The sequence below is a fragment of the Ictidomys tridecemlineatus genome, chromosome 1 (assembly GCF_052094955.1).
Source record: "Ictidomys tridecemlineatus isolate mIctTri1 chromosome 1, mIctTri1.hap1, whole genome shotgun sequence".
Taxonomy (NCBI): Eukaryota; Metazoa; Chordata; class Mammalia; order Rodentia; family Sciuridae; genus Ictidomys; species Ictidomys tridecemlineatus.
Genome location: NC_135477.1, coordinates 209269083 through 209294881, shown reverse-complemented (window position 1 = coordinate 209294881; position 25799 = coordinate 209269083). Strand labels below are relative to the sequence as shown.

Sequence of the window (25799 nt, the reverse complement as noted above, 5' to 3'; positions counted from 1 at the left end):
TGAAATTTAGTATACTTCTATCAGATGTTCAATAAATATTTGTAAAAGTAATAAATAATATTTAGAAGGAGTATTTGAAATTAATATTGTAGCATTCTAGTGATTTGCATGCTTTGCTTTTTTCTTTTTGTTCTGTTTTTTTCTTTTTGTGGTGCTAGTAATCAAACCCCAGGCTCATGCATGTTAGGCAATCACTCTGTTCAACTACACCCTGGCCTTCATGATTTTGTTTTTGTTTTTGGTACTGGGGATTAAAATCAGACACTCTTGTATGAAATATGATATGTCAAGAGCTTTGTAATGTTTTGAACAACCAATAAAAAAAAAATCAGGCACTCTTAACCACTGAGCCACATCCCCAGCCCTTTTTATATTTTATTTAGAGAAGGCTCTGCTCAGTTTGTTAGGGCTTTGCTAAGTTGTTGAGGCTGGCTTTGAACTTTATATCCTCCTGTCTCAGCCTCCCGAGCCGCTGGGATTACAGGCATGCTCCACATGATTTTGGTGGTTTATTTATTTTTTTAATATTTCAGTTATAGGTGGACACAGTACCTTTATTTTATGTGGGTGCTGAGAATCAAACCCAGTGCCTCATGCAGGCTTAGTGAGCACTCTACCTCTGAGCCACAATGCCAGCCCTGATTTTGGTTTTTAATTAATGTTTGTATTTGGTTTTAGGGTGGATCTATTTTATTAATAACAGGTCCTCCTGGATGTGGAAAGACAACAACTATAAAAATACTATCAAAAGAACATGGTATTCAAGTTCAAGAATGGATTAATCCAGTTTTACCAGACTTCCAAAAGGATGATTTCAAGGACATATTTAATTTTGGTAAGGTTTGTTGTGAAGACATTGTAATAGCAGGGGAAAATTATGCTTAATGGAGCTTTCAAATGAAGCTAAATGGGTGCATTTTTCCCATACTTTCCAGTTTCCAAGGGAAGTAATCTTAGCAATAGAAAGGAAAGGTGCTCTTAGGAGAGAATGGCATTCCTTAAGGATTAAATCTTAACTGTTTTGTTAGGTAACAAACTCTTATATTTTAATGTTTATGGAGATTATATAGTGTAAGTTCTTTTCATTTGTTTAAATGGAAATCAAGCTTTAAGATCTGTTAGCCAAAACTGAAATCAATTTCTATGCATGAATAGTTTGTTGGTGAACCCAACTACTATGTAAAACTATAAAGTTCTTGAATATATATACACACACACACACACACACGTATGTATATACATATATATTCATATGTGTGTGTGTTTATGTGTGTGTATATACATATGTGTATAGCCAAGCCTGTAATCTCAGCAATTCAGGAAGGCTAAGGCAGGCGTATTGCAAATTGGAGACCAGCCTCAGCAATTTAATGAGATCCTGTCTCAAATAAAAAGGACTGCAGATATAGTTAAGTGCTCCTGGGTTCAATCCCCAGTACAAAGAAAAAAGATGTGTTAAAGGAATATGCCTCCTGATAAGATAGCTTAGATTAGTAAATACTTGTGAGAATCAAATTAGATCAAAACATAAGGCAAAGAGGGTCTTTGAATTTTGAAGGAGGATTTAAGACAAACATCAAAAAAATAATCATTATAACATTTTAAAGCTATAAAATAGCATTATAACTTTACACACATGTTTATATACTCTTTTTTTTTTTTTTTTTTTTTTTGGTACCAGAGATTGAACCCAGGGGTACTTACCCACTAAGCCACATCCCCTGCCCTTATTTTTTATCTTGCTAAGTTGCCTAGGGCCTCACTAAGTTGCTGAGGCTGGCTTTGAACTTTTCAATCCCTGCCCCAGCCTCCATGGCTGTTGGGGTAACAGGCATGTGCCACCAAGCCTGACGAGCACTATCATTTTAATCTTTTGTAGTTTTGCTTATACTATAAAAGGTTAAACTGGGGGTAGCCATAATCTCTTAAACCATTAAGAAGTAAAAGGGGTTGTTTAGAAAGACATTTTAATGTAGAGTATTTCTCAAAAATCTTTTCTCCAGGCTCTTATTTAATATGCTCTATGTATACCATATTTGGCAAGTACCCCATGCTCCTAGAATTTTTGCTGCTTTCCAAATAGTAACATTACTTTTGACAGATAAATCTTTATTTAAAGTCTTCTATGTGAAACATAGCTTAAGAGACATTTTGTCCCTAAATTGACAAATCAGCCATCCTGTTTTTGTTGTTAAACCTTTATTATCAACAATAATTATAATCTTGCATTCATTTCAAGGGTCTTTTTTAAATATTTTATTTTTTAGTTGGACACAATATCTTTATTTTATTTATTTATTTATGCTTGTGTGGTGCTGAGGATCCAACCCAGGGCCTTGCACGTGCCAGGCGAGCTCTCTACCCCTGAGCCACAACCACAGCCCCCATTTCAAGAGTCTTAATTGTGTCATCCAAAGTCAGAGATTTTTACCAATTGTATGAATTTTATACTGACAGCTGTTTTCTAAAGTCAGCTAACCCCGATACATCATTGATACAGAGAATTTACTGTTGTCAGTATTGATCCTTATCTTTTGAAATGAATATGCTATTTTAAATTAGAACAATTTTACAGTATTGGAGACTTGTTTCATTATAAAATAATCTTAACATATTGTGGGCTACATCATGCATATGGAAATAAATTTATACATGGGTATATATATGTGTATAATATTAGTGTCTAATTTGTTGAAAATTAAAGTGATAAATGTGTTTTCTTTCAGAATCAAACTTCCATTCATTTCCATATCAATCTCAGATAGCAGTGTTCAGAGAGTTTCTACTAAGAGCAACAAAATATAACAAATTACAAATGCTTGGAGATGATCTGAGAACTGATAAGAAGATAATTCTGGTTGAAGTAAGGAGACCTTTTAAAACCCTGTCATAGCTATTTAGTAAACAATTTGAGATATGTCTTACGTGTTAACATTAACTCCCTACGTAGTATCAATAATAGTTGCTTTGTGATTACCAAAACATAAAGGCTTTTTCAGTAAACTTAAATAACATAGCTGTAGGTTAACAATAGAGTAGCTTTAAATTAATAGACTTTACAAATGTAATAGCCTAAGTATAGAAAAACAAAGGAAATATTTGGAAAATTATTTCTCACTGTACTGTAGCTGCTAAAGTGACCCTGAGAACTTTGATCTGAAAATTGAGGTATTCGTTAGTACATTTTACTATTTAGGCTAACAGCTATTTTATGTTTCTCATAATTTATTTGAAAATTATAGTTAAAATACACTGGATAAATAAAATTTCTTCTTGATGAATATAAATCTGAAAATAAGTATGCAGTGGAATACTAATACTAATATTGGTCTTATATTTTTAATAGGATTTACCTAACCAGTTTTATCGAGACTCTCACACTTTACATGAAGTTCTAAGGTAAATATTAGTGAAATACAGTATTCTGTATTTGCATTGTGGTTTGGGATTAATGACTGTAGTGTTCAGCTAGCATGTATGATGCCCTGGGTTCAATCCATACCATTAAAGCAGGAGGCTGGGTAATTAAGTAAGTCATTATATGTCAAGTGGCTTAAATGTCAACATTGTTGGTTTTTGTTATTTTCTTAGGAAGTATGTACAGATTGGCCGGTGTCCTCTTATATTTATAATCTCTGACAGTGCCAGTGGAGATAATAATCATAGGTTACTCTTTCCCAAAGAAATTCAAGAAGAGTGTTCTATTGCAAACATTAGGTGAGAAATAAATTTCTGCTTATAATGTTTACATATATGTTATATTTTGAAATCAATCATTTAACACCGTCTTTCTTTATAAAACTTTACAGTTTCAACCCTGTGGCACCAACAATTATGATGAAATTTCTTAACCGAATAGTGACTATAGAAGCTAATAAGGTAATTCTCTGATTAATATTACATTGTAGCTACAGAAAGCCCCACTTATATAATTGTAAACTAGAGGAGTTAGAGATGTGGTTTTGGTTTTTAGGATTCAAAAATTTTATAAGGCATTTCATGTTAGTAAATGTAAGAAATATCAATTAAAAAGCTCTCTAACCTTTTTCTACAATTTTTCTTTTGCTTGTCTTTTGACTCTGAATTGTTATCATCAAGAAAGTATTTTGAGGAATCTAGATATCTTAATCATCAACATTTCATTTCTACTATTGTCCACTTGTCATTTAAAAACACACATACAAGCTGGGTGTGGTGGTACACACCTATACTCCCAGCAGCTCAGGAGACTGAGGCAGGAGGATATCAAGTTCAAAGCTAACCTCAGCAAAAGTGAGGCACTAAACAATTCAGTAAGACCTTTCTCTAAATAAAATTCAAAGTAGGGCTGGGAATGTGGCTCAGTGGTTAAGTGCCCCTGAGTTTAATCCCTGGAACCAATAAATAAATAAATAAATAAATAAATTAAAAGCCACATATAGGGGCTGGGGTTGTCGTCTAGTGGTAGAGCACATGCCTAGCATGTGTGAGGCACTGGGTTCAATTCTTAGCACCACATAAAAAATAAATAAATAAAATAAAGTTAAACACAAACATACATTTTTTAAAAATTGTGGCAATGAGATATACCATAGGCTCAGGACATAGCTCAGTAGTAGAGAGCTTACATAGCATGCACAAGGCCTCAGTTCAATCTCCAGCATTGCAAAAATAAAAATTTTAAAAGTGAAATAATGGTCTATCATCTTAACCATGTAAGAGTATACAGTTCAGTAAGTAATGTTAATAGTATTTACCTTATTGTAAAATAGCTGTTGTCAATTTTGATGCATCATATTTTCTGTCTTCCAAGTTGCGATGATATTAAAATAAATTGATGGAACTTCTTCCAGTCATATGGTTCTAGGTTGTCTTACTGCCACAAATCACCCAGATCTTGCATGACACATAGTTTTTGTTGCAATTACAAGAAGTGAGGGAAATGTCCGAGGAAGAGGTTGTTTTGAGGGTTAAACATTTTAATGAATAAATAACAACTGTTGAGGCTATGTGTATGGCAATTGCCAAGCATATGTGAGGACCTGTGTTCAATCCCCAGAATCACACACAAAAAAAGTTATATTGTATAGTCGAAAGAGATGCCATATTTTGTTATGTAATTAACATACTTAACTCTAAATAATTGAAGTCAAAGAATGTTAGAACCAGTATAGTTTTGATGTCATCCTTGTTACTTTATGTCACAGAAGCAATAATAAATGCACTAGTCAAGTCCTTCAAGCATATATAAGATCATATGTTATGATATTTTCCTTAGGCTCTCCACGAATGATAATGTAGTATAGGCATTTGTAAAGAACGGTTTAATCTCTCATATCTTTTACCTTAATTATATTAAAAGTGTTGGCATCTTACGTGATTTTAGTCACATTTGTATGTTTGTAATAATTAACATTCATGGGATTTTCTTTAGCCTCTAAGGATTGTGATTTCAAGTTACATTTTCTTTTTGGCAAATAATCCATATCTAGATTTTTTTGGGGAGGTGGGGTTATTAGAAATTGAAGGAGCACTTTACCACTGAGCTATATCCTCACCCCTTTTTTTATTATTTTGAGAGAGGGTTTCACTAAATTGCTGAGGGTCTTGCTAAGTTGCTGAGGCTGCCTTTGAACTTGTCATCCTTCTGCCTAAGCCTCCCTAGAATTACAGGCATGCATCGCTATGCCCAGCTATATTTAGAAATATTTAAAAACAAATACCGTCTCAAAACAGTGTTTTACCAAGGACTTTTGGTTTTCTGTTTTTTTAAATTTTGGTTCTGGGGATTGAATTCAAGCCCCTGTTCATGCTAAAACACCTTCTACCACTGAGCTACCTTGTAGCCCTCAAAACAGTTTTTTTTTGTAGGGGGGGTGATAGAGTACTGTGGATTTAACCCAGGGGTACTTAAACACTGAGCTACATCCCTAGCCCTTTTTTTTTTTTTTAATTCTGAGATAGGGTCTCACCTAAATTGCTAAAACTGCCTTGGATTGTAATCCTCCTGCTTCAGCCTCTCAAGTCACTGGGATTACAGGCTTACATCATGGCACCCAGTTCAACAAAATGATTTTGATTAGATGTATTAATAACAAAAGTAAAAGTTAATTTGGAACAGGAATTCACAGCAAAGAGAAAGTTTTGTAAATGAACAATGAAGGGAAAGACTATCTAAATATAGCATAATCTGAAACTATAGATATTATGACTGTGTCATATTGGCACAATAATAATATAGAAGAATGAAAAGGGAAGACAGCACAGACATAGATCTACATGTGTAAATGGGAATTTTCTATATAATGTAGGTAGCATTTTAAGTCTCTGGGGAAAGTAGACTTTTTAAGTCAAAAAATGGTGTTAAAACCATTTGATATACATAGATAAAACCATAAAGTTGTATTTTTACTTCATATTATACATATAAGAAATTTCTAGGTGAATTAAATGTTTAAATACAGAAATCAACATTAGAAGAATGTAAGGAAAAATATTGAGTTTGGAGACGGGAAAGAAATAAAATCCCTAAAATCATAAAGAATAACTGATGAACTGATGTAAGATTTGCTTTAAAAAATGTAAAACTTAGGAAATAACAGAAGGCATTAACAAAGTTAAATGAAACAAATTTAAAACATAGTCATGAGCACTTAAGAAAATATTTGCAATTTATAAAACAAATTAAACTGTAATTGGCCATAGTGACACACTCCTGTAGCCCCGACCACTTAGATGGCTTTGTAGACGATCACTTCAGCCCACAAGTTTGAGAAGAGCTTAGGTCTGGAAAGATACTAACTAAATGTTAACACTTAAGATGAAGTTTGGGATTTGAGGAGACTTTTTCATAAGGAACTCTTGCAACAGTTTGGTTAGTAAATTTTAAAATAAAATTATACATTGAAGGATTGTAGTATTGTATTATTTTTCTACTATAATCAGTTGTTACAGTATCCAAAGTGGGATAAGTAATGAAGGGTCACATAAGTCATTTGTCAATAAACCATTAGGGATTTCTGAAGAAGGAAAGGTAGGTAAAAGTTTCTTGCCTTATAATTGCACTACAAGGATATGGTAAACTGATATAAACATATATAGATATATATTTAGATTTTCATACATATCTTAAAAATAGACATATCTGAAACATATATGAAACAGCCTTATTTATGTATGTGTGCATGTGTACATGTATACATATAGTGAGAAAACAAGAACTTAGAAATATAACCTGGTCAAAGTAAAAACAGAAACAATATTTACTACTCCTAGAATTTTATCTTAAGCTATGCTAAGTTGAAACACTAGTGTTTAACATGGAGATATTTTTGCCATTTAAGTTTGAAAGAATATAATTCACCTCCATTAACTTTACAACTTTTTTTTCTTTTAAGAAAAAGTTTTTTTAAATTTTAATTTTCTCATTTTAGAACGGAGGAAAAATTATTGTCCCCAATAAAACTTCTCTAGAATTGCTTTGTCAAGGATGTTCTGGTGATATCAGAAGTGCAATAAACAGCCTCCAGTTTTCTTCTTCAAAAGGTAACTATAAAAGATACATTTGTATAGCATTAGATAGATGAATGACTTTCTCTTAATTATTCATGAAATGAAATCAAACTAATCTTTTTCTTCCTTTTTTAAAATTTGTATTTATTTTTTTCTGTTTTGGAGATCACATTCAGGATGTTGGACATGCTAGGCAAATGCCCTACAATTGAGCAATAATCCCAACCCAAATTAAACATATTTTAACTTATAACTGATATACAGTAGTTCCCCTTACCTGTGGTTTAAGTTATATATGGTTGACTGCAGTCTCAACATACTAAATTAAAAATCCCAGAAGTAAACAATTCACAAGTTTTAAATTTTGCACCATTCTGAATAATCCAATGAGATCTTTTGCTGTCTTATCCAGTAAGTGAATCTTCCCTTTGTCCATTGTTTCCACAGTTTATACACTGCCTGATAGTCAGGAGCCATCTTGGTTATCAAATCAACTATCATGGCATCACAATTCAGGCAACTTATTTTACTTAATAATGGCCCCAAAGTGCAAGAGTAGTGATGCTGGCAGTTCATAAATGCCAAAGAGAAATCATAAAGTGCTAGCTTTTAAGTGAGAAGTTGAAAGTTCTTAATGAGGAAAGAAAAAAAATTGTATGCTGGGATTGCTAAGATCTATTGGTACGAAGGAATCTTTCACCCCTGAAAATATGAAAGGGAAAAGAAATTTGTGCTAGTTTTGTTGTCACACCTCAAACTTATAAAAGTTGCATATGGCCACAGTACATGATAAATACTTAAGTTGGAAAGGCATTAAATTTGTGTATGTTATATATATAGGAAAAAGCAGTACATGGAGCATTGTACTATCTGAAATTTCAGGCATCCATTGAGGTTCTTAGAACATATCTCCAGTAAGAGGGGATTATACCTATCTACACTTTTATTGATACAGTGACTTAAAATTTTATACATACACACATGAATATACACCTCTTTATGAATATATCATTGTTTACCTATGTACCTCTGAAGCTTGGTGCAAAGAACTTAGATCTGTTTGAGACAAACCTGGATTCATTTATATGATTTGCTACTTTGCCTTTTAAAATTATTTAAAGTCACTTATTAGGGAAAATCCTCTTTCTGTCACTTAACAAGTGGATAGGCCTACCAAGTATGATGGCATGTGCCTGTAATCCCAGCAATTTGGGAGGCTGAGATAGGAGGATCAAAATTTGAAGGTCAGCCTCAGCAACAGTTGGGTAGTACTGTGTGAGTAACTTCATTTTTTGTGCCTCTATTTTCTCACCTTTTATATAAGAACCTATCTCATGGGGTTGTATAAAGAGTAAGTGAAGTGCCAGGTGTGGTGGCGCACGCCTATAATCCCAGTGGCTCCAGAAGTTGAGGCAAGAGATTGCAAGCCAGCCTCAGAAATTTAGTAAGGGGCTAAGGTCTCAGTGAGACCCTGTCTCTAAAGAAGAGGATCTGACACAGTTCATGTATTTTATAATTATTGTCTATTAGAAAAACAAAAAAGGGCTGGGGGTATGGCTCAGTGGCTAAGTGCCCCTGTGTTCTATCCCCAGTACCAAAAATAAATAAATAAATAAGTAAGCTGGGTACACTAGCACAGGCCTATAATCCCACCTATTCAGGAGGCTGAGGCAGGACTACCACACAAATTCAAAGCCAGACTCAACAATTTAGTGAGACCCTGTTTCAAAATAAAAAATAAAAAGGACTGGGACTATAGCTCATTGGTGGAGCATGCCTAGGTTCAGTTCACAGTACCACAAATAATTAAACATTTTTTAAAAATAAAATCAGAATTTCACATATTTCTATGGAAAAAACAAAACAAACATGCTTAAGTTTAGTGCTGGAATCTATGAGGTAGAAAAATTAACATGAACCAATTTGGAGTCCTAACGTTACTGCTCTGGGCTCAGAAATTTTAAAGTGAAGAATATAATTTTTGAGTAGATCAAGAAGTATCTGAGCAATTCCATGGTTTTTCCAATTTAATTCTCTGTTCAGCCTAATGAAATAAATACTACGATTTGAATCCGGACTTCTTGGGTTCTCATTATTCACTGTTGACCTTAAGCCAGTTTCTTAAATTCTTTATATTCAGTTCTTTAACTGTTATAATTATTCCTCCCTCATAGAATTGCTGTGAGGATTAAATAGTGTATATCATGCACCAAAGGCAGTAAGGTATATATAACACCATGAGAAACCAAGATGATACTAATGCATTAACGAGTCATTATGTATGTGAAAATTTGCAATAGGCATCATGAGTTTTTTTTCTTTTGGTGCTGGAAATTATGAGATAATTTTAAAATAACCTTTTTTTCCATTTTCGTTTATATTTTATTTTTTAGTTGTAGATGGACACAATATCTTTATTTATTTACTTTTTTATGTGGTGCTGAGGATTGAACACAGTGCCTCACACATGCGAGGCAAGCACTCAACCACTGAGCCATAACCCCAGCCCCTTTTTTTTCCATTTTTACTAGCCTCTCAAAGAGGACTCTGACACAGTTCATGTATTTTATAATTATTGTCTATTAAAAAAAAACATTTTAATTGGAATTAACTGAAATGTTCTTAACTTTAATTTCATATTTTGATTTTATTTTAAACTATTGTCACTTTGGTGTATATTATTTAGGAGAGAGCAATTTGTGGCCAAGGAAAAAAGGAGTATCATTAAAATCAGATGCTGCGCTATCAAAATCAAAGCGAGTCAAAAAACCTGATAGGGTTTTTGAAAATCAAGAGATTCAAGCTATTGGTGGAAAAGATGCTTCTCTTTTTCTCTTCAGAGCTTTGGGGAAAATTCTGTATTGTAAAAGTAAGAAATTTTGTGCATTTTTTTTTATTGGATATTAGTCTCAAAATGGAAATAACACATTTTTTTAAAATGCCATGAAATTGTTTTGTTACAAGAGCCAGGGCTAGGTTAGATACTGTCTGGCAAGGCTTAAGACATAGCAGGAAAGTGCATTTTACTATATGAAGTGTTTTCTGACTATAAACAGGATTAAATATAATCCCAGTGACTTTGAAGGCTAAAGCAGGAGGATCTCAAGTTGGAGGCCAACTTCAGCAACTTAGTGAGGCCCTGTCTCAAAAAATAGAAAGGCTGGGATATAGCTCAGTAGTGGAACACCTCTGGATTAAATTCCCAGTTCCACAAAATTGTCGGCCATATTCATGTCTTTAAATTATTAAAATTATAGTTTGTTAAAGGTAAGACATCAGTCCTTCTAGAGTTTGAGTGGCAAGAATTGCTATTCAGAGTTCTCCTAGCATTAGGCTCTAGGCAAGAGGGTCTTAGGCAAATAGCCAGGTAACTTAAGGTTTCTTTTGCTCCTCTTAAATTTCTCTACTTTTCAATAACTTGCTGACCCCCAACCAGAAGTGTTCATTGCCATCTTCTCCCTTTTTGATGCCTTCTGCCTCTTACCCCATCTATCCCTGTTGCTCATTCCTATCCTCCCAAATTGTCCCTCCTTTGAATGAAATCTCAAATTCCTGTTCTTTATATAGCAAATATCAGTTTATAGTCATATAATTCTGAAGGAAGAAATTAGGATTTCTTTGTGGAAACCTTCATGCCACAATGGGAAAATGAAATGGCCATCACTTAGGTGGCAGTAGAGATTTTCCTGTGTCCTGGATCCTCTCACCTCTGTATCTTAGTGACCATTCTCACCTGATTCTTTTCCTTTCACCCATTTTTTTTTTTTCTACACTGTTTGCTTATGACCTCTCTTGCTTTAGGGAACTGGATTACTATTCTCCCAGGCAGAGAGCAGCATCTTTGTACATAGTAAATAAAATGTGTAAAGAGTTTTTATATTGAATAAGAGTTTTTTTTTTTAATATTATTATTATTATTATTATTATTATTTTGTCTTTTTTGGAACTGGGGGTCAAACCCAGAGCTTTGCGAATGCAAGGCAGACGCTTTGCCACTGAGCTACATCCCAGCCCTGAATAAGAGTTTTATATTGAAATGAATCAAAGGAAGAAAGCAATCAGAGCTAGAAAGGTAAAATGAGAAGTGCTTTGAGAAAGTGGAATGTTTTAGGCTTGGAAAAGCATAATTCAGGCATTGGAATTTCAAATTTAGTTCTTATTAATAGTAATACCATTGGCAAACTTCCAGTTATTTTGTTGTTTTTAATTTTTAATAGCTTGTTCAGTATTTTGGCATTATGTGTCTGAAGTGTTGAAAATCTTCAAATAAAAGATGCTAATTGTAAAAATGGCATTATTTTAAATAATTACAGAAATTTTTTTTATAGGAGCACCTTTAACAGAATTGGACTCACCTCAGTTGCCATCTCATTTATCAGAGCATGAGCGGGATACATTACTTATTCAACCCGAGGTAAGGTCTTTATGACACTTAGTACTGTTTACCAAGCATATATTACGTATGTGCATATATACAATGATATTTTGATCAAAATTATGTATATGTTTCTGCTTCTTTTTATAGGAAGTAGTAGAAATGTCTCATATGCCAGGAGACTTATTTAATTTATATCTCCACCAAAACTACATAGATTTCTTCATGGAAGTAGATGATCTTGTGAGAGCCAGTGAATTTCTCAGTTTTGCAGATGTCCTCAGTGGTGACTGGAATGTAAGACCATTTGACCTAAATGTTTATGTTTGTATTTCCTTAGAACTGAGAAAAGAAATTTTTCTTTTAGCCTTAATTATTTGACATAATTTTCTGACTCCTTAATTACTATGCTAAAATGAATTAATCCAATCCAGTGTTTATAAAGAAGCCTCAGTAAGTTATCTGATTTTTCTGTTAATAATATAGCACTAATTTTTTCTGAAGTTATTTTCTGATTTCAAAATTAATATATATACACTTAATAATTATATATAAGATTAATAACCATTGGAAATTATAAAGACAAGGACTATACATCTTGTTCTACTGTTCATTTAAAAATTTTAAAAAAATATTTGAAATATAAATTATTATAAATACAAATTATTATAAAATTTGTATTAACTGGAGGTTGGCTTAATGTAGAGCATGTACTTTGCATGCACAAGGTCCTGGTTTCAATTCCCAGCATCAAAATTGTTTATTTGTTTGTGATTAGGGTCTCACTACATTGAACAGGCTAGTCTCAAACTCCTGGCCTCAAGTGAACCTCCTGCCTCAGTAAGCTAGGACTACAGGCATGCGCCATAATGCTCAGCCTCTATGTTTTTTCCTACTATCTTTACCTACCCTGATCAGTACAGCAGTCACTAGCCACATTCAGTTCCTCAGTCACAATAGCCACATATTTCTAGTATTTGATAGCTGCATGTGACTAGTAGCTACTGTATTGAACAACCCTACTACAGACTATTTCCATCATTATAGAAATTATTCTGGACAACACTATTTTAATATGTTAATATTTCTTTGTTATAAATATTGAATGACATTAATAACTATAGATTTCATTACTCGGCATTTTAGTGTGTGTGGTTTTTGTTTGTTTTCTCTAGGTACTGGGGATTAAACTCAATGGCAGTCTACCTCTAAGCTACATCCCTAACCCTTTTTATGTTTTATTTTGAGACAGGGTCTATCAAACTTGGGATCCTCCTGCTTCAGTGTCCTGATTAGCTGGGGTTACAGGCATGTGCCACCATGCCTGTCTCATTTACTTAACTTTTTTATAATTCTTTAGAAATATTTTTTGTTTACCACATAATATTTATGAGGTTCAATGTAATATACAGTGATTCATGTATACAGTTGATAGTAATCAACTCAAGGTAATTAATATATATATCATCATCTTAAACTTCTGTCATTTTTTTAACTTTTTTGTAGTTGTAGATGGACAGAATGCCTTTATTTTATTTGTTTTTTAATTTTTATGTAGTGCTGAGGATTGAACCCAGTGTCTCATTAGGCAAGTGCTGTGCCACTGAGCTATAAACCCCAGCCCTGACATTTTTTTTAATATTTATTTTTTTAGTTGTAGTTGGACACAATACCTTTATTTATTTATTTTTATGTGGTGCTGAGAATCGAACCCAGTGCCTCACATGTGCTAGGCAAGCACTTTGCCGCTGAGCCACAACCCTAGCCCTCTGTCATTTTTTATATCTTCATATAATTGCTTCTTTTTTATTTTGAAAATTTCTAACATATAGGTAAGTTGGAAGAATAGTACATTGAAGACCTGCACACCCTTGCTAGCTGTGATGGCACACACCTGTCATCCAGCTACTCAGGAGGCTGAGATAGCAGTATCACAAGTTCCAGGCCAGCCTTGGCAATTTAGTGAGATCCTGTCTCAAAATAAAAAATAGAGGGCTGAAGGTGTAAGTTAGTGGTAAAGCACCCTCTGGATTCAATCCCTGATACCAGAAAAAAAAAAAAAAAAAGTTGTTTATTTCTAACTTTGTAGGGGTGCGAGGGATTGAACTCAGGGACACTCAACTACTGAGCTACATCCCCAGCCCTATTTTGTATTTAATTTAGAGACAAGGTCTCACTGAGTTGCTTAGTGCCTTGCCCCATTGCTGAGGCTAGCTTTGAACTCATGATCCTCTTACCTCAACCTCCTGAGCTGCTGGGATTACAGGCCTGCACCACGCACCTGGCTTATATTTAACTTTTTGTTTACTAGTTTTTTTATGTTTTGCAACATTTGCTTACTCTCTATGTATTTACACATTTGTTATTGACTGCATAATTGGAAAGTAATTGCAAACATGACACTTAATACTTAAAGCATTAATAAAGATACTGGTCTATAACATCAAATCTAAGAAAGTTAACATTAATTTATTGTCCCAAGTTGCCTCAGAAATGTATTTAAAGGGCTAGGGTTGTAGCTCAGTGGTAGAATGTTTGCCTAGTATGTGAGAGGCACTGGCTTTGATTCTCAGCACTGCATATAAATAAATATGATAAAGGTCCATCAACAATCTTAAAAAAAAATTAAAAATACCTTGTTCTTTAAAAAAAAAAGTATGTACAGTTGTTTACCTCACCCCTATCCAAGACCCAAGCAGAGTTCTTTCACTGCATTTGGTTTTTTGTCAAAGTTGAATTTGCTTTAAATAATTTTGTAGCACTATTATTTTTAGGGCTGCAGTAATGTTGGGAAAAGTGAACACATAGTAACCAAATATTTAAGTTAATTTTTATGTATGCCTTAGTAGTATGAATAATACTATTTTGTAGTCAGCTGTTGTGGCACGAGCCTGTAATCCTAGAGACTCAGGAGGCTGAGACAGGAGGATCATAAGTTCAAAGCCAGCCTCAGTAGTTTTGCAAGGCCCTAACCAATTTAGTGAGACCCTGTCTCAAACAAGAAAAATTAAAAAGGGATGGTGAAGTGGTACAGTGAGTAAGTACCCCTGGGTTCAATTCCCAGTACCTAATAACAACAATAATAATAATAAAACATTATTATTACACTATTTTGTAAATCTCATATATTTCATGTCTTGTCTCATTTATTAGACACGCTCTTTACTCAGGGAATATAGTACATCTGTAGCTACAAGAGGTGTGATGCATTCCAACAAAGCCCGAGGATTTGCTCATTGCCAAGGAGGAGGATCAAGTTTTCGACCCTTACACAAACCTCAGTGGTTTCTAATATTTAAAAAGGTAAAAATAAAGTAAAATTTTAAAGTATACTTTGAATGAAAGTGAACTTTATTGCATGTGAACTAAGATATAAATATACATGTATATGTATATATACGACTTCTTTTTAAATATTTTTAAAGTGTAGATGGACACAACACAATGCCTTTATTTTTATGTGGAACTGAGGATTGAACCCAGGTCCTGCCCATGTCCCAGCCCTGTTTTGTTTTTTAAAGTGAAAAAAGAAAAAGGTTTTATTTTAGTAAAATAAAAGTTGCTGAAGCCTGCGGTTTTCTTGGAATGATTATAAAAATGTAAAAAGGACCATTTTCTTTAAGGTCTTTTTTAAAATTTTTTTTAAAATATCAAAATTTGAAAGCACAAATTTTACTGAAATCAAAGTTTAGTTACATCCTAGTTTAGTTAAAACCTAGGATATACATTTCAATTAGAAGAAATAAGTTTGAGGTCTGTTGTACACCATAGTGACTACTAGTTACTCATGATGTACATTCATTCATCACTTAACTACACAGACACATTCTGAGAACTTTTAACATTGGTGGAGCATGTTCAAGAACTGCATCGTTGGGGCTGTGGTTGTGGCTCAGTGGTAGAGCCCTTGTCTGGTATGTGTGGGGCACTGGGTTCAATTCTCAGCACCACATATAAATAAATTAAATAAAAGGTCCACCAACAAGTAAAAAAATTAAAAAAATAAAAACTACATTGTCAAACAGGTTCATGATTATATCAACATCATCAAGTGTTCTTATATAAGCCTGTATTATATAGGTCAGTCACTTAGACATGGCCTCTTGATATAGTCAGAATGATTGATAAACACGATGTGTGAGGTTGTTGCTGATGTGACATAATATTAGATAATGCTAGGAAAAATCTTAAAGGATTCCTTCTAGATAAACTCTCAAAAGTATGTTTGTGGTATGTAAACTCACACAGTATGTGATATAATAAACAGTTTATTTGGAACACAGAACTATATTTTTAAATTTCATTTTCCTATCATTTTTTTTTCTAAACAGTATCGGGAAAACTGCATGGCAGCAAAAGCACTTTTTTCTGACTTCTGCCTACCAGCTTTATGCCTCCAAACTCAGCTGTTGCCATATCTTGCTCTGCTAACCATTCCAATGAGAAATCAAGGTATTAAGAGGTTTTCCTTTTTCCCAAGAAGTAGTGTTTATGCCAATTTCTTTTTGTGAGTCAATTTATGGTTATATACTAGTAAGATAAGTTTTTTTTCCTTTTCTTTACTTTTTGATCCATAATTAATATATGCCTTATGTTTAAAAAAATTGGGGAGGGGCTATAGCTCAGTTGGTAGAGTGCTTGCCTTGCATGCACAAGGCCCAGCAGCACCAAATATATATATATGCCCAGCTGTAATCCCAGCAACTCAGAAGGCTGAGGCAGGAGGATGGCAAATTTGGGGCCAACCTGGACAACTTAGGGAGACTTTGTCTCCAAATGAAAAGTAAAAATGGGCTGGGGATATAGCTCAGTAATAGAGCCTAGGCTCTGGGTTCAATCCCTCTAGTACCAACTACTTGTTTACAGACCTTAACAAACTATAATAAACAAAAATATGTAAGTACATAAAGTAAAAATTGAAAGTACGTTACCTTTAAGGTTATCTACCTTAGATTAGTGTGAAGTCTCCCCAAGTTTTTTTCTGTGCTTATAGAAATAGGTAGAATGAGACAAATTAATTGACTTCTATCACTTACCATGGATAGTATTTCATATTTTATAAGTTAATTTCAAAGTACTAATGCTAAAATATACTGAAATTAATATATTTTTCAAGATTTAAAAGTTTATTTAACCTTATTGATGAATATTTTGTGTGACTTCAGTATTACAAATGGTGTTTATTATAATATATTTTCATTAACAGTCACATGGTGCTAACCTTCAATTTAGAGCAGAGGACACTGAAAATGTTAGTAACTTACCATATACCTCTTCAAACTTCTTAGAAATTGTAAAGATAAGAATTTACCTTTTGGGTGATCAGAAGAAAGAACAAAAATATCTATCACCTTTAACACAAGAAACTAATTTTGTAGCTTTTGAGAATATTGATACTTAACATTTTTAAATGTTGTGTATTCATAGGCAAAAGTGTTGAGCTCCAGTGGACATGATTAATCTATAGGTCAGGATCCAGAAGTTTCCTTCTTATTGCCAATTTTTTTTTAAAGAATACACTGTTTTTTTTTAACTTTATTTCAAAGTAATTTCCAACCTAGAAAAAGATGCAAGAATAGTACAAAAATTTTTTATCCATTTGCCTTACATATAGTCTTTTTCTTTCTCTGTACACATAAGCACACATATTCAAATTTTTTTTAATCAAGTTTGAGTAAGTTTGTAATGTGCATCCAGAAAACAAGGACATTCTATATAGCCACAGTATGCAAATCAAAATCAGGAAATTAATGTCAATACACTTCTACCATTTAGTTTATAGACCCCTTTTAAATTCTGCCAATTTACCAGATAATGTATTTTATAAAATAAATTTGTTTTCCTTTTTTCTCCTTTCTTGTTCACAGTCCAATGCACAATCACATGATGCCTTTAATTTAAGTGCCACATCTCTTTAGTCTCCTTTGATCTGGAATAGTTCCTTAGTCTTTATTTGTCCATGACATTTTAGAAGCATGTAGGACAGTAACTACATACACTATCCATCAATTTGATGATTTCTCTTGATTTCAGGATGTGTAGTTTGGGCAGGAATACCATAGATATTATTCTTTCTTCTCAGTGTATCATGTCAGGAGAATATAATGCTATATAATATAGTTTTATAATTTGGTAAGATGGTAACTCTCACATTTTCCAGTGTAAAGTTAAGTATTTTTGTGAAGAGATCCTTTGAAACTGTGTAAAGACCCCAATTCTCAGCTGGGTGAAGTGGCAGACACCTGCATTCCCCTCAGTTTGGGAAGCTGAGAGGGTGAATCAGAGTTCAAAGCCAGCCTCAGGAGCAAGGCTCTAAGCAACTTGAGACCCTGTCTCTTAATAAAATATAAAAAGGGCTGGGGATGTGGCTCAGTGGTTAAGTGTTCCTGGGTTCAATCTCTGCTACCAAAAAAAAAAGACCCCATTTCTCATTAAAATTTCACCCGTTAGTTACAGCATCCTCTGATAATGAAATTTTGAATCTGGGATGACTTGACACATTTTTTAAATGCTATTTATTCCTCCTACATTTGTGTTGGTGAATTATATTATAAGGTATAACTTTGCTTTTCCCCCCTTTTTATTTACTTATTTGATAGGCTTTACATTGTTAGTATGGACTCTTGATTCTTATTTCTTCAGTTGTAATTTCTTGCTATCATTATTTATTTTGACCTCAGGTTGTCCAGATTAGACTAATGGGCTTTGCTTTAAACTAATTCTACCTTTTGATGTATCCCCAATACTCTTTTAATGTTTCAATTTCTGAAACAAATCATTCCAAATTCCTTGTATACTTTCTCTGCACCAGTTCTGGAAATCAGGATTTTAGTGAGCTCTGTGTCCTTTCAGTGAAATGATATTTATGAGAAAGGATCTGAGCACACCTAGTATGATCATTGTTATTAGAATATCATCGTTTCTAGACCAGTCCAGTGAAATAAAGCTAGGAAATGTGTGTGGAAAACATAAGTTCACAGCGGTACATTCAGTTTCAGTCTAATATCAGTTTATTCTGATGTTTTTCCTTTCCATATTTCTATCTCCCTTTTTTTGTTTTGCTTTTGTTTTGTTTGTAGTACTGGGAACCCGGGGGCACTCTATCACCGAGCTACATTTCCAACCTGTTTTATTTTTGTTGTTGTTGTAGTTGTTATTATTATTATTTTGATACTGGGAATTGATCCCAGGGGCGCTTAACCATTGAGCCACATCCCCAGCCCTTTTTTATATTTTATTTAGAGACAGGGTCTTGCTGAATTGCTTAGGGCCTCACTAAGTTGCTGAGGCTGGCTTTGAATTTGCAATTCTCCTGCTTTAGCTGAGCCACTGGGATTACAGGCCTGCACCTCCAAACCCAGCTCCTGTTTTATTTCTTGAGACAGGGTCTCTGATACTGAAGCTGGCCTCAAACATGCAATTCTCCTGTCTCAGCTTCCCAAGTAGCTGGGTTTATAGGCATATGCCACCATGCCCAGCTTGTACCTTCCTTTTGAATATTTAAAAAATCTGTCTTCCATTTTTTAAATGTATGTATTTTTTATTATTTACTCAGTTTCTCTATATTGTGTAGTGTATTTTGAAAAGATATCTAAGAACCTTCATAATGTTAGATTTGAAAACTTTATAAGGATTATAAAATTTTGTTGTGGATATGTCTTGGCTTTTCTTTTTTACTGGGAATTGAACCCAGAGGCATTTTACTACTTAGCCATGTCCTTTTTATTTTTCATTTTGAGACAGTTAAGTTGCTCTGAGAATTTGTTCATTTTTCTTCATTCTGTTTTCTAGGTTTTTTTGTCTGCTGGTTCAGGTCTACTCTAGTGAATTTGAAATTTTGGTTATTGTACTTTTCAGGTCCAGAACTTTTTTAAAAAGTATATTTTTAGTTGTAGATGGATGCAATACCTTTATTTTATTTATTTATTTTTATGTGGTGCTGAGGATTGAACCCAGTGCCTCACACATGCTAGGCGAGTGCTGTTCCTTTGAGCCCCAGCCCCAGCCCCTTGATGAAACATTCTTGTTATAGTTTTCTTTACTTCTTTAGGCATGATTTCTTTCTTTGAACATATTTATAATGACTCCTCCAGGTCTTTTTCTATTAAATTTATATCTGGGACCTCTCAAAGGCAATTTCTTTTGCCTGCTTTTTCATGTGTATGGGTCATGCTTTCTGGTTCTTTACATGTCTAATCATTTTTTGTTGAAAACTTAGACATTTTACACATACACTGCATCAATTCTAGACTCTTGATTCTCCTCCTTCATTTGGGGGGCTTGTTTTTAATTGTTATGTGCTTATTTGTTTTGTGACTTGGCTAAACTGTTTAATGAAATCTATCTTCTGCAGATGAAGCCGTTGATACTTCTTAGAAAGCCCTGTTTGGGGTGTGTTCATTCAGTCACCTACTTATGGTAGGCTCGTTTTGGTAAGGCTTTGTCTCTTGATGTTTCTTTACAGCTGTGTGCCTTAGCTGGTATCACTTTCATCTGTTTGGCTACATTAATTACTGGCTGATTGCTCAGTTGTTTTCAACAGTGCCCCCAAATATCTCCAATCTGATCCCATTATGATTGAGGACAAGTAGGTTTTTTGAGGCTCATCTCCAAGGTTTGTTCTGATTCCAGGAAAACTCTTAGCTGTCTCTTTTCCTAGTTCTTTCTGATGAATCAATTGGCTTATGTTTAGCATACTGCTCTTAATTAAGAGGAGCTGGTATCAAGAGTACCCTTACGGGTTGGGGTTGTGGCTCAGTGGTAAAGTGCTTATCTAGCATGTGTGAGGCACTGGATTCGATCTTCAGCACCACATTAAAATAAAGTTATTATGTCCATCTACAATTAAAAAAAAAAAAAGGTTTGAACTTTCCCACACAGTGTTTCAAATAAAACCAATTTCTTTGAGGAGAACTTCAGCGCTCTCTTTTTCTATGAACTGCCTTTCCCCCTGAGCCACTATACTGGTTGAGTGGTCACCTTCAGACCTCTGATCATCTTAGTGTGAACACTGCTCTACTAATACACTGGGGCCCAGGAGATTGCAGTTGGATGAGGGTGCAGTGCACCTGGGGTAGAGCCCATAACCTCTGAGTGGGGAAAGGGATCCCTTGTCTCTACACTCATTAGAAGGGAGCTCTGCAAGCTTAGCTACACCCATGAAGGACAAAATTTCCCTCAAGCTGAACTAGGGGTAGGAAAGAGTGGGGAAAGATAGTGATTCAAATGCTGCAGACATTCTCCTGTTAGATTTTTTTGAATATCTTAATTTGCTGTATGTTTTTAGGACAACTTCCAGAGACTGTAAATGATTTTTAAAAGATAATTTTTCACCAGTTTTGCTTACTCACTGAGGGATGGGTACACAAGAACTCAGGCAGTCATCCTAGAAATCTTCTGTGTCATTCTTTTAAAATATTCACCTGTGATAAAATATATGTAACATGAAATTTATCATCATAACTCTTTAAGTATATAGTCCAGTAGTAGTATGGATTTTCATTTTATTCTACAACGAATTTCCAGAACTTTTTCATCTTGCAAAACTGACATTCTATAACCATTAAATGTTTATTTCCCACTTCTCCATTCTCCTAGTCCCTTTCTGTCTCTATGAATTAGACTATCTAGGTACTTCCCATACGTAGAATCATACAATATTTGTCCTATGTGACTGGCTTATTTCACTTAGAGTAATGTCATCCAGGTTCTTCCTTGGAGTGGTGTGCATCATAATTTACCTTCTTTTTTAAGGATGAATAATATTCCATTGTATGTATTTGCCACATTTTGGTTATTTCTCTGTTGATGGACATTTGAGTTTGACTATAGATTGAACATATCTAATCTAAAGTGCTCCAAAATTTGAAACTTTTAAAGCACCAACATGATTCATCGTGGAAAATTCTACATCTGACCTCATATGACTGCATTAAAAATATTGCATAAAATTACCTTTAGGCTGTGTGTATAAGGTATATATGAAACAAATGAATTTTGTGTTTAGACTTGGATCCCATCCCTAAGATATCTCATTATGTATATACAAACACTCCAGAGTCCAAAATCTAAAATACTTCTTTTGGTCCCAAGCATTTTGAATAAGGGTTATTCAACCTGTATCGTGAGTAATATTGCTATGAATAGGAATATACAAATATTTCTTTGAGACTCTGCTTTCAGTTGTTTTGGGTATATGCCCATAAAGTTTTGGAATTTCTGGATCATATAATAATTTTGTTTGTTTTTTGGATACTGGGTATTGAACCAAGAGACATTTTATCACTGAGCCACATCCCCAGTTCCTTTTTTTTAGTTTTCATTTTGAGACAGGATCTGAGTAAGTTACTGAGGCTGGACTTAAACTTGTGATCCTCCTGCCTCCCGAGTTGCTGAGATTATAGGCATGCCCCACCATGCCAAACAATGATTTACTTGTTTGTGGTTTTGGTTTGTGATTTCCTAAAGAATAGTCATCCTCTTTGCATATACCTATTGGCTATTCATACATTTTCCTTTGAAAACTGTTTAAAACTTTTTTTTTTGTAACAATATGGATGCTTCTAGAGGTCATGTGCAGTAAAAAAAACAGAGAGACTAATATACATAATCTCATTTATACTTGGAGTAAAAGAGTCCAGTTCATGGAAACAAGTAAAATATTGGTTACCCAGAGCTGAGGGGTGGGGAGATTGGGGAGATATTGGTCAAAGGACAAAAACTTTTAGTTAAGAGGAATAAGTCATGAGACCTGTTGTACATCGTGACTACGGTTAATAATGTATTTTTTAAAAATATTTTAGTTGTAAATGGACACAATATCTTTATTTGTATTTGTTATGTGGTGCTGAGGATTGAACCCAGTGCCTCATCTGTGCTGGACAAGCACTCTAACACTGAGCTACAACTCCAGCCCTAATAATGTATTTTTGAAATTCCTAAGAGTATTTTTAAGTGTTCTCACCAAAAAAGTAAGTATCTGAGGTAATACATATGTTAAATTAATTCCTATTTGTCAATTAAAAAATAAATAAAAGAATGATGATGTTTTAAATTTTTTTTAAAAATATCTGTTTTCAGCTCAGATTTCTTTTATCCAAGATATTGGAAGACTTCCTCTGAAGCAACATTTTAGAAGGTAAGAAGAGCTGTTACTGAAATATCCACGAATATACTCAACATACATAAATAAAAGTTATGTGTCAGATACAAAAATAGATATATTACATCCAGTGATTAAAGACCTTTTAATTACACTGTTGATCCTTCATTTTATTCAACATCATATGTTCACCCTTTCCTGATAGAATATATCAGAATAGTGAGACCTTATATCAAAATAAAAAGGGCTGGGGCTGTAGCTCAGTGATAAAGTGCCCCCTGGGTTCAATCCCCAGTGTTGCCCCCCAAAAAAGACCAGCTCTCTTTGCTGTCTCCATCCTGAGATCAAGACATAAAAATAGAGGGAGGATAAGTATTTTCTATTGTCCTTTTGCTTCTAAAATATAAGTAAATGCATTGAAATCTTTACTATTTAATTATCGATTCAACTATGTGATCTGACTTGGAGGCAAGATTTGTTGATGTTCTGAATTACAGTGACTAGTACTGTTATCTTTATGTTCCCATATTTAATATCTTGATTCATATTGATAATATTTACTATTTATTAAATATTAACATTGAACTTAATATTTAATAGCTGCATGATTTCCTGTAATTTAACACATACCTTATTTTGTATATTTAGCTCCTTTTCAACTTTTGTTATCATAGCCTTGTAAATAACCCTTTCTGCACGTCAAATATTATTTACTTGGATGAACTCCTAGAAATGAAATGCTGTGTCAATAGGTCTGTTCCTTTTTGAGGCTTTTGGTTTCTGTTCCCAGGTTGCTGGCAAGAATATTTTGTCAATTTTATATCTACTTTCACAGTATTAGTATGTTCTTTTTCTTTAAACTATCCATCAACTGGGTTTTATTACTTTACTGTTATTTTATTTGATTGATTGCAGTACTGGGGATCGAACCTAGGGACACTCTACCACTAAAGCAACATCGTCAGCCTTTCCTTTTCTTTTCTAAGCATTCTTTCTTCCTTTATTTATTTTTTGGGGTGCTAATGATCAAACCCAGGGCCTCACATGTACTAGGCAAGCACTCTCCCACTGAGCACCCCTCCCCCTGCAGCCTTTCTTTTTTCTTTTTTTCTTTGTTTGAGACAGGTCTTGCTAAATTGCTAAGACTGATCTTGAACTTGTGATCCTCCTGCCTTAACCTCCCTAGTGGCTAGGATTACAGGCTAGAGATTACAGGCATGCTTCACTGAACCTTGCTTGGGTTTTATCCCTTCAAAAGTGTCTTTGCCAGCAGGGCACATTGGTACATGTGTAATCCCAGCTGCACTAGAGGCTGAGGCAGGAGGATTACAAGTGCATGCCAGCCTGGGCAATTTGGTGAGATCTGGTCTCAAAGCAAAAATAAATAGGGCTAGGATTGTAACTCAGTAGTAAAATTGCTGAGCGTGTGCAAGGACCTAGGTTCAACCCCCAGTATGGCAAAAGAAAAAAAAATCTTACTATTTTAATTTCTGTTTTAAAATTTACAAAGTTAGAGCAATTTGTTTAGTGACATTTGTATTTCTTTAATAAGTTTTCTATTTGTGCCCATTTTTGGTGGTGTTTTGTTTTGTTTTTGTTTTTTTCATTTTAGTCTGTAGGAACTCTTTACTGAAGACATTAACACTCTTTGCATTGCTAGTTTTATTCAGTTGTTCACCTTGTGGTTGGGCTGCCATCCCACTCCCACCCTAACCCCCACTTCTGAATGGGGATGGAACTCAGAGGCACTTTATCATGATCTACATTTCCAGCCCTTTTAATTTTTTGAGACAGGGTCTTACTAGGTTTCCCAGGGGCTGATCTCAAACTTGAGATACTCCTGCCTCAGCCTTCTGTATAGCTGAGATTACAGGTGTGTAGTATGGTACCCAGTTTAGTTTTGGTTTTTATAGTTAAACTAAAGGGACTGGCTAAACAGTGTACACAGTGAAGATAAGTGAAGGACCAGAGGAGGTGGTTTCAGAATCATCACACTCATACTATAAAGTAATCCCCTCCTTGTATACAATTAATACCTGCACTATGAATCTAACAGATTGAAAATGGAAGCCCTGATGGACAGAGAGCATGGATTGATAGACCCTGACACTGGAAATGGAGCACAGACTACAGAGGAAAATCAGGGTGAACTCACTCAGACTGCTGAACCAGAAATTCTTCCTTTGAGTCAGAATAGTGGGAGTGAACTGCCTGCTAGCCAGCCTCAACCTTTTTCCTCCCAAGTGGACATGGAAGAAGAAGATATAATAATAGAAGATTATGAGAGTGATGGAACATAGAAATCAGCTTTGACAGATTCAAGTAGTACTTGAACAGAGTTAATATACTTTTCTGGTGAATTATAGACAATTTAATTATTATTATAGTATTTCATCACAAGCAACTTGACTCTTCTGTCATCTTGAATTAAATAGAAAATCAAACATTCAAGTACTCTTCTTAACTTTTTTTTCTCTAGTATTTATTTAGTCTTGTGAATGGGTTAGGGGAAGAAGATCAGTGTGTATTGTTTGAACATTATGCCAAATATCAGAAAATGTGAAGGAATCATCCAGAAATCAAAACCTTTATGTTGTAAATATGAATCACAAAATAGTATAAGATGCAACTCAGTGTAAATAAACTTTGTGCCTTATTTACAGTTTATTGTCTCTAGCTTCTCAGATACTGTTTTTTATATGTTGTACAGTATAATATTTTAGAAACTTTTTGGAAATATTTACATAATTTATATCGAAATTAAAATGTTGGATTTCATTCGTTTCTCTCTTTTTTTTTAACATTGTTTACTTAACTGCCATGTGTCCCTAA

The 25799-nt window shown here is 34.1% G+C and overlaps 1 protein-coding gene across 5 annotated transcripts in view; it reads left to right on the top strand.

Moving 5' to 3' along the window:
- The window catches only part of Rad17 (RAD17 checkpoint clamp loader component), a 35804-nt gene extending 10059 nt beyond the window's left edge, over window positions 1–25745 (top strand). For all 5 annotated transcript variants that reach the window (XM_078015486.1, XM_040273583.2, XM_005319528.5 and 2 more), the window contains 13 exons: window positions 679–835; window positions 2727–2863; window positions 3347–3399; window positions 3592–3717; window positions 3810–3879; window positions 7413–7524; window positions 10178–10360; window positions 11820–11905; window positions 12017–12163; window positions 15020–15169; window positions 16198–16318; window positions 22946–23003; window positions 25024–25745. In XM_078015486.1, coding sequence (XP_077871612.1) covers window positions 679–835; window positions 2727–2863; window positions 3347–3399; window positions 3592–3717; window positions 3810–3879; window positions 7413–7524; window positions 10178–10360; window positions 11820–11905; window positions 12017–12163; window positions 15020–15169; window positions 16198–16318; window positions 22946–23003; window positions 25024–25267 — 1644 coding nt within the window. In that variant the 3' untranslated portion in view covers window positions 25268–25745. The remainder of the gene's footprint in view (window positions 1–678; window positions 836–2726; window positions 2864–3346; window positions 3400–3591; window positions 3718–3809; window positions 3880–7412; window positions 7525–10177; window positions 10361–11819; window positions 11906–12016; window positions 12164–15019; window positions 15170–16197; window positions 16319–22945; window positions 23004–25023) is intronic.
- The last annotated feature ends 54 nt before the right edge of the window (window positions 25746–25799 follow it).